Source organism: Typopeltis vanoorti, chromosome 11 (assembly GCF_054136105.1).
Source record: "Typopeltis vanoorti isolate ZY-2024b chromosome 11, IOZ_Tvanoo_1.0, whole genome shotgun sequence".
Classification (NCBI taxonomy): Eukaryota; Metazoa; Arthropoda; class Arachnida; order Uropygi; family Thelyphonidae; genus Typopeltis; species Typopeltis vanoorti.
Window position 1 is genome coordinate 102,065,701 of NC_143559.1, and position 13,841 is coordinate 102,079,541.

General features: G+C 34.4%; 1 protein-coding gene across 4 annotated transcripts in view; it reads left to right on the top strand.

Annotated features, from left to right (window-relative positions):
- The window catches only part of LOC150101881 (ankyrin repeat domain-containing protein 13D-like), a 248,457-nt gene that overhangs the window by 215,305 nt on the left and 19,311 nt on the right, over window positions 1-13,841 (top strand). For all 4 annotated transcript variants that reach the window (XM_090400995.1, XM_090400994.1, XM_090400996.1 and 1 more), the window contains exon 13: window positions 1,249-1,349. In XM_090400995.1, the coding sequence (XP_090257121.1) occupies window positions 1,249-1,349 (101 nt within the window). The remainder of the gene's footprint in view (window positions 1-1,248; window positions 1,350-13,841) is intronic.

Consider the following 13,841-nt stretch of genomic DNA (forward strand, 5'->3'; position numbering starts at 1 on the left):
ATTATAATCAAATAATTAAATGTGATCAAAATAGATTTAACAATTGCTACATGATTCCAGTCCATTTTACTTAAGTTCTTACTTAAATAATAGTAATAATATAGCTTAAGGTGTGGTCAGGAACAATAGTGGAGTTCGAATTGTTTGTTAGGTGTCAGAATATTGCAAATGAATGGCTGCAGTTCCTCCACATTTATTTTTCAGCTTGGTTTAACTAATCTCTAAACTTTCAAACATATATTAATTAATTTATATAAAGTGTAGATGATAATTACATTTAGATTATGTTAGAAAATATTTGCATCAAAAAATATTTTATTAAAAATTGCTGTGTATTTTTCTTGTGGCCTTCTATTTATGTAACCATCTTGGAATCTATAACCCTGTCAATAATTTTATCATTCATTTGCATTATTCTGGCTCCAGTGTAGCAGTGGTGAGTGCAGAGGAGTATGGGACAGTAACTGTGGCAGGTGCGTGATTTTCTGCCAAAGAAGTTAGTCTGGGAACTGCTTCATAAAAGTAGTGCATGTTTTGGAACAAACTGAGGTGCATGATAATAAAATAGGTTCTAGCATTTAAAATACTGCATACATAAAATACTCGTAAATATACTAGTTTCAAACAAAAATAGTTAACATTTTCATAGAATAAATGTTTAGGATACGTTCTTAATTCTATTTTGTAATGTTTTTTTTTTTTTTTAATCTGAATGTTCTCATTGATATAGTTGGATTGTTTAGCCTTTAACTACATATGCATAATTGCATGTGTTGTTAAAACAGTATAGTTTTAATAAATTTTGTTTATTAGTGTTAATACATAAACATTTATTTTTCATTTCATTTTATATATATATATATATATATGAATTTGCTTGACTACTTTTATGTATGCAGTATCCAAAAATGAAGTTTAAAAATTGCATGACTTAAACAAAAAATAATAATAATCGGCTTCAGTAAATCATTTTTAAGGTGTAACTGAAATAACTATATATTTTTAAAGTAATAATTCTATGTGCATTGATAGATAATGCAGTAGGTCCAAAAATATGATCCAGAGCATGTTTTTAGTCTGCTTTTGCTTGGAACTTGTGTAACTAGTGGTGCATGATGCATGTTTTAAGCCTGCATGTGTAAAATATAGAACTACATTTTATTTTGCATATTTCTATTTTTTCGTTGTTCTTTGTATGCCATTAGTTAAAAGATGGAAGTTAATTTGTTTTTTGATTTCACCTTTTAGGTAATGATGAATTCCGCCACCTCAGTATAGATGAAGATGATGAACTACTGCAATATGCTATCCAACAGTCGCTTATGGAGGCAGGCAGTGAAGAGGATCAGGTGAGGGGAAAGAACAAGAGTACCATTATAATAATAAAGATTTATGAGCTTTTCAAAAAGACAGATACTAAATGTTGAGAGATTACATAGACGCACCTTTTCCTTATGTAAATTTCTAGTTTTACAAAATATACCATTAGTGTTATTACTATTTTATACATTAACTCAGCAGATTTCAAACATTAGGTAATAGTAAATTATTCTCCATCTCCCATGTTAGGAATATTTTCATTCCATCTTTGTACTTCTAAAGAAACCTGTTGCATGTTGATAGTAGTCAAAAATATGTAATATTTTTGATATGCTATAGATAAATTCATTGAAAATAAGCAACAAATATTTCATATTCAAAATTGGTTTACTAACCAGTGTAGTTCAAACAAGAAAAATATGACATTCACTTAACCATAAAAACCAGTGATTGATTCAAACATTAAATAACTATTAAAAAAAAAAATTAAAAAAAATCCTGAAACACATCCGAACCCAACATCACCAGAGTTCAAGATTGGTACTATCTACATAAGAAGTGTGAATGACAAAAAAAAAATGCAGCTGGCTGAGAAATTGGGTAAGTACCATATCGCCGTGATAGGAATGACTAAAACAAAAAAGACAAAAGCTGGTGAGATCTTTCTAAGTGATAAATACAAACTTAATTTAATTGTAAATATTCAATTATGTCAGCCTTTTGGGAATCTAAATTCATGGTGTTATCAAAGTGCATTCTTGAAACTAAAATTACATTTTTTTTCCTTTTTTGGTATATGAGATACAAGTGTGCAATCGGCACCCAAAGCAAATATGTGAACCAATTATTGACTGTAATATTACATCCTGAAGAGTAAATGGGTTCTGCAAGTCTCTTGATTATATCTACTGGTTTATTACTAATCAAGTAAGGTCCTTCGAGCTGCTTATTTGCATATATTTCAAGATTTCCTGTGTAAAATACTTTCGAATCGACCATAGCAAAAATATTTATTCCATATTTACTGGGCTTTGATGGAATATATTGTCTAAACCCAGGTAACATTTTGTCTATTGTTATATTCTGTCCCATAGAGTAGCATAATTTACAATTTTCTACAAATGGTGAGAAAACGTCTCTCACATCCGCTAATTTGTCAACTTTCAGTCGTTCTAAGCAGGTAAGTTTGTCATCAAACCTGATACAATTGTGAATAAATCTAAATCTCTGTAAAGACATCATAAATCTAAAAAATTCAATCCCATTACCATCTGTAGCCCATAAATCCTGTAAATTTAGCTGATTGTTGCGATGCAAACCAGCTAGATATATGAAGTCTAAAAATACTTTTGATTCTGTTCTGTCTATTCGTTTAGCATCTCTTTCTCTTGAATGCCGGTTCGAAATAGAATCGATGTATTTATTTGTATATAATACGATTAGATCTAAAATATCATCTGTGATAAAGCAGTTTCAAGTTCTGTCTTGGCATTTTTTGCGTTTGACTTAACTAACAGAAGTTGACGCAAAATATTCTGCGGCTGTTTTCTAATCATCATCATCATCAAATTCCTGCCATGTACCCACAAGGTGTGTACAGGATATGATAGTACTACATGAAAAAATTATATCGTTACTAACTTCCTATCTACAATTTTCCTCCAAATCAGTCTGTTACTTGTCAAGACTCCAACGTTATCAGATCTTATATTTCTATCATCTAAGGCACTTTGTACCGTATCAATCCACCTATATCTTGGTCTTCCTCTGGGTCATTTTCCTGCCAACCTGGCAGAGAACACTTGTTTTGCTAATCTTTCCTCGCCCATTCTGTTTAGGTGACCATACCACCTGAGATTAGCTCTGCTAACGCATTCCTGGATGCAGACAATGTCAAGTTCTTTCCTAATATCCTCATTTTTAATATGATATTGCCATTTATGCCATCTGTTCACGCCTCTAATCTTTCTGAGGACTCTCATATCTACAGTCTCTAGTCTTTGGTCAAGTGTTTTACTTCTGACCCAGTTCTCAGATCCATAAGTTAAAACTGGTTTGAACACTGTCTTGTATACAGCTAATTTAGTGTTCCGACAAATTTCTCTTTTATTCCATATGAATTTATTCAATTGACTTCCCACCATACCAGCTTTGCTGATTCTGTTGTCTATTTCTATCTTTAATTTACCATCTTCAGTAAAAATCGTGCCTAAGTAGCTGAAATGTTTTACTTGTTCCACAGGTTCTCCATTCACAATACAGTTGACATTTTCAATGATTCTGCCTATTTTCATTGTCTTTGTCTTTTTATTGCTGACCTTCATACCATATCTATTACAACAGCTATTCAATTTAGTCAGAGAATCTTGCAGACTTGTAGCGGATTTATTTAGAAGTATAACATCATCCGCATAAAGCAAAGAGCTGACATTAACATCTCCAATTTTGATATCATGTTTAATACCACTTTCCTTCATAATGTGATCCATATAGATAATGAATAACAGAGGGGATAATGTACATCCTTGTCTCACACCAGATTTAACATTAAACCATCTTCCTGTACTTCCTTCAATTCTAACTGCTGACTTACAACTCAAATAAAGACTAAGTATTGCTTGATATAATGCCCCATTGACACCATATAATTGCAGCGTATTGAATAGCTTCTCTCTTGGCACCTTATCATATGCCTTTTCCAAATCGACAAAACTTAAATACAGATCTTTGTTATATTCCCATGCTTTCTCGACTATTTGTCGTAAAGTGAAGATCTGATCCTGACAGCCTCTGTTTGGCCTGAATCCAGCTTGTTCTTCACCAAGCTTTTCTTCCACAATTCTTCTCAGCCATTTCTCAAGTATACTTGCATAGATTTTGCCAGGAACACTCAGTAGGGAAATACCTCTGTAATTCTCACATTCAGTTTTATTTCCCTTTTTTATATATGGGTACTATGAGAGCTCTACTCCAATCATCGGGAATTCGTCCCTCTGTCCAGGCTTTCTGAACTATTCAGTGCAGCCACTGTAAGACTCTTATACCACCATACTTCAGCATTTCTGGTCGAATATCATCTACTCCAGCTGCCTTTCCACATTTTAAGCCTTTGATGGCTTTTTTCTACTTCAAGTAGGGATATGTATTACTGCCTGCATGCATGGTCAGTGTTTTTTACCACTGTGCTGTCATCACTGCTTGCTTCATTTAGCAGTTTTTCAAAGTAATTACTCCATACTTCAAGGATATCTTTTATTCCAGTTTTCATGTCACCTTTATCATCTCTAACTCCTTTTACAGCACTCTTTCCTCCATTCCTAAGCTTCTTCAACAACCCCCAGAATATTTTGCCACCTTCTTGATATTTATTTTCTATATTCTTGCCAAAGTCTTCCCATGACTTTTGTTTAGCTAGTTTTACATAGTGTTTAGCATTCTTGCATTTGTCTCTATATTCTCTAAGAGCACAAGCTGACTTATTTGACAGGAACTTTTGATATGCTTTCTTCTTTTCCTTCACTGCCTCTTTAACTTCCTGTGTCCACCAGGGAGTTCTGATTTTTCTATCCTTGCAGACAGCCTCACCACATGCCTCTCTGGCTGAATCAATCTGTGTTTTCTTGAAGGCTTGCCACTGAATCTCCAAGGTTTGGTTCCTGTTCTCAAACTCTTTCATTTTTTCTTCAATAATCTTTGTGTATTTTAGTCTACAGTTCACATCTGAGAGCTGCTCAACTTTTATTCGCTTTAAAACTTTCTTACATGTTATTCTTTTCAATATGAAATTCAATTTTATCCTGCTCAAGACTAAATAGTGATCACTTCCAATTTCAAATCCTCTGTACACTCTGGTGTCCTGCACCAGGGAGAAAACATCACTATCAACAATAACATAGTTAATGAGACTTTTCTTATTCCTTGCCTCTTCTCTCCATGTGAATTTGTGCACATTTTTATGTTGGAAAATGGTGTTAGTAATAACCAATCCATGTCCTCAGCAGAAATCCAACAGATATTTGCCATTATTATTTGCTCTTTTCTCCGAATTTTCCCAAAACATTTTTTGTATGTCTCACAATCATTTCCTATGCTGCTATTTAGATCCCTAACAAGGACCAACTTTTCCTTTTTCAACGTGTCAGTTGCTTTTTCTAAAGCCTCAAAAAAACTCCTCCACTTCTACCTTAGTACAACCTTCTGTGGGACCATAGGCAGAAATAAGTCTCATTGTCCAGTTCCCCATTCTCATATTTGCCCATATTACTCTACAAGATTAGCCTCATATTTTGTGTTGAATACTATGGCTACTTCTTTTCCTTGATTGTCATTGCCTGAATATAACATTTTGTATTTATTGCTCAGAAAGATCTCACCAGTTTTTGTCTTTTTTGTTTCAGTCACCCCTATTATGTCGATCTGGTACTTATCTAATTCCTCAGCTAGCTCCATTTCTTTGCCATTCAGGCTTCTTACGTTGATAGTACTGATCTTTAACTCTGGTGATGTTGGGTTGGGGTTTGTTTTTAGATTTGTTCCAGTAGCTGACTTTTCGCTGTTCGCCCTGGTTCCCTGGCGAAAACAACGGGGGCCTTGTTTAACTGGGCGACGCCCCAGCCGACATGAAATTTTGTCATGTTGTACCATCATTTTTAATTTTGGTTTAACCAATAAGAATACAATTTGGTCGGCTAAATCCCAAATTGCCAGCCCATCCTCGTTCGTTCAGTATCCAAGTAGATACCCAACAGGGTGCACCACGAGAAGGTGAGGATTGGACATTAGGTCAGAAGCCCTGGTCGGTTCTCCGCATTCCTTTAAAGGCTATGTGGAGGTTTCCTCTCAGTTATACAGCTTTGACCCTTAAGCACCCCCTGTTTTCTAATTTATCTTCTTATTGGAATTTTCCTCCATTTTGATACTTTATCCTTCCAAGAAAATACTCTTAATTCATGTCTAATTCATCTTCACTAGAAAATCTTGTTTTCTAGTGAAAATGAATTAGATTGTTCAGATATCTTGTTTGGTATCTGAATCTTCTGAACAAATTTTCACATAATCATCATCTTCTAAATCACTAAATCATATTATCTTCTAAATAGAACATAAGTAAAATATTTCCAACATATATACAATTTTTAGTGAAGATTGCAAATTGAATGTGGAAATAAATAATGAAATAAGCAAAGCTGATACGGTAGGGACCAGATTGAAACATGAAATAACAGATAAATTAGCCATAGCACTATACTAGCTGTATACAAGACTGGTGTCTTCAAATCAGTTTTAATGTATGGATCTGAAAGATTCAAAAGCATTTCATCAGAGAGTAGAGATCACATTATTTTTTTTATTTAACTTCAGTTTACTATTTCAGATATTCAAAAGACATGTATAATTTGAGTGCATAAAGCTCATCTAGGCTACAATATATATATAAACATTACATTAATTAAAGGCACCAAGAAATCATATTCTTGGTTTCATCCTCTATCGAAGTGTAAGCAAAGTTTGCACATGAAATAACTTCATGACTGGGTTACTTGTATATAGAGGCTAATCACTTCACATCAATTGCATATGCCAATCGCACATACCCTTACAGACATGTATAATACTATGCATTATGGGAAGGGTTACTACCTTCTAGTCTTCACGCATAAACTTCGTTTTCTTATACTTGGATGAAATCAAGAATATAATTTCTTGCTATCTTTAATTTATAATATGACAAGTGAAAAAACTTTTGACATCTATCTCTAATCCAGAGTATTTTAGTAATAAGGTGTGACACCTTTTGACTACTTATATATGGAAATATGGCTTCTGCATTACTTTAACCTTTGGATCCCTTCTAGGTCTGGCTCCAACTGGTGAGACCTCGGTAAGGATCTAAACCAGTCAGGGTACACTATACTAGTATTAAGGATGTGTGCTTTGCATTATAGGATACCAAGCCAATTGATGTGAAATCATTAGCCTCTATATACAAGTAACCCAGTTGTGAAGTTACTTCATGTGCAAACAAGCTTCTTGCACTTACACTTGGATAAAGGATGAAACCAAGAATATAATTTCTTGGCATCTTTAATTTATATTGTAACCAAGTGAAAAAAAGACTTTCAACATAAACATTAGGTGTATCATTACACTAGCACAGTAGTAATGAATGACAAACAATTATTAATATGCAGGAATAAATACAAAATTCGTACTCAGCCTATGCCAGCTTATTGACTACTTCTGTTGTGGCATTAATTAATTTCTAAATGTATACATTTATTCTAAATAAACTATCCATATTCTGCTGCATTTACCAGTCTCCAAATTCTGAAAACCACAATGTCCTCTCCATATACTCAACCACCTACAATCCAGTTTTTCAAACAGTGAAGTCATTGTCCTAGCTTACCTTGAATGTCCACAACTCTAACTGGATCCCCTTCTCCAACACTACCAATCAAGATAGTCATGATGCATAAGTTTATACTATAAGCAATGATCTTATACAAATAGTGCAGCTAAATACCCAAATACCAGATAATCCCCTCCACTTCTCCAATGTCCTTGATCATTAACTCTTTCCAGGGTAGAGGTTAATTCATCTTGGCAACTCAGACCACAGTCTTGTGCAGGTTTCTATACTCATCGAACATCCTTCCTCTGACCACCCCCAACCTCATGCTCTCTTGCACTACAAAGTGAGATGATCTTCAGAGCTACTACTATTCTTCTTTTCTATGGCCTAACCATTGCTTTTGCTCTTCTCAACCAGACACCTGCACTGAGCAAGTCACAGAAATCATCCACAGTGGCATGAAGGCATTCATCCAAAATTCCCTTTCCAAGCTCTGATTCAGCAGAAGATGAATTAAAAGCAGTTAAAAAAAAACTCAGCTTATTGCAATAGGCTTGCATCAAAAACCAAAGCTTCGTACTCAGCCTATGCATAAGCTTTCATTAAATGTAAATCAACCATCAGCAACTCCAATTTCATTAACACCAATAGCAGAAAACTTGTCTCTTATCCAGCTGGTAGTCGTGCCTTCTGATCCCTCAAAAGCCACTGGACACAACTTCTGCTTACCTGTGCTCCCACTTCTCACTAGATGGCACCACTGCTACAGCACCTAAAGGAAAAACCGACCTCAGCATCATTGTTTTCCTCTAACTTCTACATAGATGACAAAAGCAAATTGCCTCCATCCATACCAGCAACTGGGAACAATGTGCCTCCTGTGGCCTTTTGGCAGAAAGACATAAGAAGAATCTTAGACAACCTGAACACTATAGCGTCATCTGGTCCCAATGTCATCTCTCCTACTCTACTTAAATGCTGTGCTCCTTTTATATAGAGGTGATAGAGGACAGTTAATACCTGTCCTCTATCATCTCTTCAATCTTCTATATTGAACAGGCACCTATCCCATCTCATGGAAACTAACATATATCTAACTCATTCAAAAAAAAAAAAAAAAAAGGGAGACAAAATGCCTAGTATCCAACCACTTGCCATCACCTCAATCCTCTCTAAAATAATGGAGAAAGTTATCAGCAATCACCAGTATGGATTCTGTCAATTTAGATCCACAACCTAATATCTTAGCCTACATCATCACCACCACTAGACACGTGCCATGGAAAGGTTCGGAGAAATGTATGCTGTCACCCTTGACATTTCCAATGGCTTTCGATTGTGTTTGGCATAAAAGCCTACTTGATACCAAACACCCTTTGTAACCAGATAGCCAGCTTTCTCTCTGCTCATTCACTGCATGTCATGGTGGATGTGCTCTCTCTTCAAGCTTTGCAACCAATGTAAGAGTCTCTCAGGGCTGAGTTTTCTTTCACCTACCCTCTTTCTCTTATAAATAAATGACCTACTCTCAATCACTACAAATCTTATTCATAGCTTTGCAGGTGATGGCACTCTTCAATTATCCTCCTCCTTTGACAAACCATGTAATTTTCGGACACCCCTTACATCAGGATCATCATAACCAGTGCCTTAAACACTGATCTCCATCTCAGTGGAGCAAGGATAACCTAGTGACTTTCAATGCCACCAAAATGCAGTCCTGCCTTTTCTCTCCCAAAAGGGATCCCAGCTCACCTTCCCTCATCCTCGGTAATACACACATCAGAAGACAGGATAAACTATCTCTCCTTGGACTTTTACCTCCAACCTCTCTTTGCATAAAACACATCACATCAGTAGCTTCCTCACCTTCTAAATAACTACACATTCTTTTCTGCCCAAGAAGATATTTTACACTAACCTTATATAAATCCCAAATCCAAACATCCTTAGAATACTGTTCAGATTTATGGCAATGTACCTAAAACCTCTTTAAAAATTCTTGATTCTGTCCAGAGGGGAGCAATTTAACTCGTAGATTACCCTTTCCTCACAGACGCAATTCTTCAGCTCTGTGTCTCATCTACACGTATTTCCATGGTCATTGCTTCAGTGAATTGGCAAACATCATTCCTCTTCTTGCTGTTAGGCCTGTTAAAATAACATCAGCAGCTTTCCAACATTCCTTTATGGTACAACTGCAAATTCATCAAACTGCTTCTCATCTTCCTCATTTATTCCATCTACCTCTGTCCTCTGGAACAACTTTTTCCATGATGTGTTTTCCCAACAATTTCAATAGGTTTCTTCTTTCTCAACCCTTATCTGCACCTCACACACACAGTACTGATGTACTGTAGGCTCTTGTAACTGTGTGGGATAAATATAAAAATAAAATAAAAAAACATATATAGGCAGTCCCCAGATTACGGACGAGATACGTCTTTAGGTCATATTTGGTGGTAATAATAATGGCTCATATGTGGCAGTAATAATCAGTGTAATACTGTAATAATAATTGTGCTCTTTCTTTTAATTCAAATAAACAGAACATAAAAACATACTCAAAAATTTAGATAGGAGATTGGAGAAATTTCAAAAAAAATATTAATGGTTGCATCAATGTCTTGCTTACTGGAAGGGGCATTTTTGAGGCAAGAAGTTAGGCTAACATTAATCAGAAGATGATGATGAAGAGGATGGAGTGGCTGCTGAAGAATCAGGATCTGATTCTGTTGCTGGAGGAGGGGAGCTTACCATTGAAGTCAGTTTCTTGAAAAAGGGATCTAAGGTTGTTTATGCAGCCTTTTATTTATTTATTTTTTTCATCACAAATGGTCTTATAGCAGCTAATGTTCTGACTAACTACACAGTAAACCTTTGTAAAACACTCAATACTGGGACCATGCTCCTCAAGCGTAAAAATGCTGTGCCAACGAACCGCTTATGACATACAGGTTTATGTAGATGTGCAGAAGAAACTAGTTCCTGAATTATTAATTTAATTATTAATTATCCTTATAGGAAGCCTTGGGAGCCCATTTGTAAGTACAGAATGGCGTAAGTCAGGTCATCCGTAACCCAGGAACTGCCTGTACTTTCTCTGAAAATATAGAAAATTTCATTTTGTTCAGTTCTTTTTAGATATAAGGGAAAAGGTACAACTGGATGACTACTGTTTGAAATACTGGTGTTGTAAAGGTTGAAACTAGGCAGCTAAAATACCTTTATTTTATAAGAAAGATTTAAACGGTATTGATGCAAACACAGATTGATAAGAAAATAACTGTTTATATACTTAAAAGCTAATATTTCGCATTATATCCAGCATCTTCAGAGCACACAAACAAAGTTTGTTACAAATGTGAGACAACCACAATTCGGTGTAACAGTGGGGCTAGTATAAGTAATTGCAGCATGCAACACAAGACTAAAGTCCTAATACGGCGCCATCTAAATTAAAAAAAAAAAAAAGCAGTAGTACAAGTTTTGAGAAAAAAAAAAAAAAATATATATATATATAGTAGTCCTTGAAAGTTTTGAAAAATAGTAGTCCAAAGTTGGGAAAAAATAAAATAAATATTAATTTGGCCTTAGGATGACTGTCTCCCAAATCTTTGGTAAATTTATACAGCCATACTTGATAAGGTTTAGAGTATGTTTTAAGGCTTCTGTTGATTCCAGGAACAACCTCTCTGACTTGTAGAAGCTTCTGTGCAGTATTTTTGTTTTTTTCCAATTGATCCTGTGTGCTGGGGTATCCAAAGCATTGTCTGCCAGACCCGACTTGCCGTAACGAAAACATTCAACTCGTGCCAACAGTAGCATGCGGTCACCTATTCGAATATGACTGTTACTATTCTGCTTCTTTTTATTAAGCTGGAAAGTCCATGTTTTTTACCTTGTTTATAAGTCTTATGTTATTTCTTACTCCTGAAGAAGTCGGAACACCGATGAAACTAGTTGTGATTTATTAAAGGTTTTTGTTATACTTTCTCGGGTTCTAGTCAGTTAAATTTTAATTTTATAAATGTATACATCCCGAGTCAATCCTAATTACAACAATATATATATATATATATATATATATATATATATATATATATATAAATTTCTTCCAAATCTGTTGATGATGTTAGTTAATCCTTGCCTAGAATTCTACTGACACTTCAACTTCAGAAAATTTCCCTTTCTTGTTTGGCAGCTATCTCATTACCAGTATTATATCAATTTTATGATCATAACAACATAAGTTCATAATAAATTCTATCATTTCAGATTCTCCTGCAGCACCAATATCTCTCTAAAACAGTTTCTCTGCACACTATTTCCATCTTTTTGATTATTCTCAGTCTAAAGTTATTTTCCTATAACTTCATTTATCTAAAAACATCTATTTTTCCTATGATATCTTTTGTTTATTTTTCTGTGCTTTCCTAGCTTTTTTCTGAAAATCTGCATTCAGTTAAGAAAGAAGAAAAATAGAAAACTCATTTTTCTTCTATTTTTCTCCTCTGACAAACATTTAAAATCTTTCTCATCAATTTAGATTCATCTTCTTTACTTCTATTACTATATGTTTTGTTTATTTTCATTATTCTAAAATGTCTTTCTATATTATCCAAGTTGAACTTCTAGTTTAAATGCTTCAATTATATGATCTAAATCAGATCTGATAGTCACTTCATCACTTAATTTCAATTTCACTTCAGCAATCAATAGTTTATGATGTTTCCACAGTATTAAAGATACAAAAAATGCTACCTGTGCCAGGTAGCATTTTTTGTATCTTTAATAGCACTTCTCCATGTTCTGTTAACAATATATCTTCTATCTGACATCATTTGGTGAATCCCCTGTAAAGATATCATCTTTTATGTGAGTATTTTCAATAAACAGATTGTTCTCAATAGTAAACTCCAATCCTATTTGTTTCATTCGTTGTTCCTAAACCAAATTTTCCAGTTCCCTGTTCTTCCTTTTCTTCTACTTTTGTTTCATTCACCCAATATCAATAAGAAATCTATTTATGAGTACCATCCACTATTTGTTGCAATCTACCATAAAATTCTTCTATATCCTCTTCAGGTTGCATCTGTAGTGAGTGTTATACACTGGTATGGATGTGACATTCACTGGATACATGCCTTTATTCTGATTTGGATAATTTTCAGACATCAGATTACATCCCAAAATGCATTTTCCTTATCTTTTCCAGTTATGAATGCCACTCCATTTCTTCTGAAACTTGCATGTTCAGAGTACCGTATTTACTCAAATATAACTCGCCCTCATGTATATCTTGCACCCCAGATTTTACTTTATAGAAAAAGGAATTAATAGTTTTGCATATACCTTGCACATACATACGAAAAAAAAGTTTAAAACTTTAAGAAATAGAAAATGAATGTTATGGCAGTTTCAGACATTTTGGAATTTGATTGAAGAAAATCGGCATTTCAACTCAACAACAATCATCGGCTTGCCTTTGTCTTTGAGTCGTGTGATCTTTTGTTAACACCACACCAATCATATGCATAGAGGTGGAAGCAACCAGTAGAGGAAAAGTGGGAGTGAGAGTATTGACTTCTACTCAGTCTTGGATTGTGCAGGGGGTGGAGCAGTGAATGAGGTGAAGTTTAGGTTCTATGTGGAGTGAATGATTTCACCAGAAATAAATGCCAAGAGTTTTTTAAAAACCACCATCCCTAATGCCCTGGATAGGAGCAAAGATGATGCTATTTTAGTAGATGACTGTTTGTTTTAATTTAATTACAAAAGCATTGTCACTGAAGATTCAAATATATCGTGTGATGAAGGTGAGTGGCCGATCATGTAAATAACGTTGATAATTAAAATTTAAATGCATTCATTTCATAAAAAATGTGAGAAATTATAATTTCTCACATTTTTTATGTTGATTTAATTATAAATGTTGATTTAGTTTTTTCCTGTAAAACTTCAGTTTCTGAAAATCCCTGCGTATATCTCACCACAATTTTTTAACTTTAATTTTGGGTAAAAAAGTGCAAGTTATATTCGAGTAAATACAGTATAATAAATCGTAATGTCTTCAGTATCAGTGTATCCCATTCCTGCTAAATTTACCAATGTGCTAATCTTAAATCGTAACCTGAATTCTTTTCATTCCTTCCTTTTCCTGATA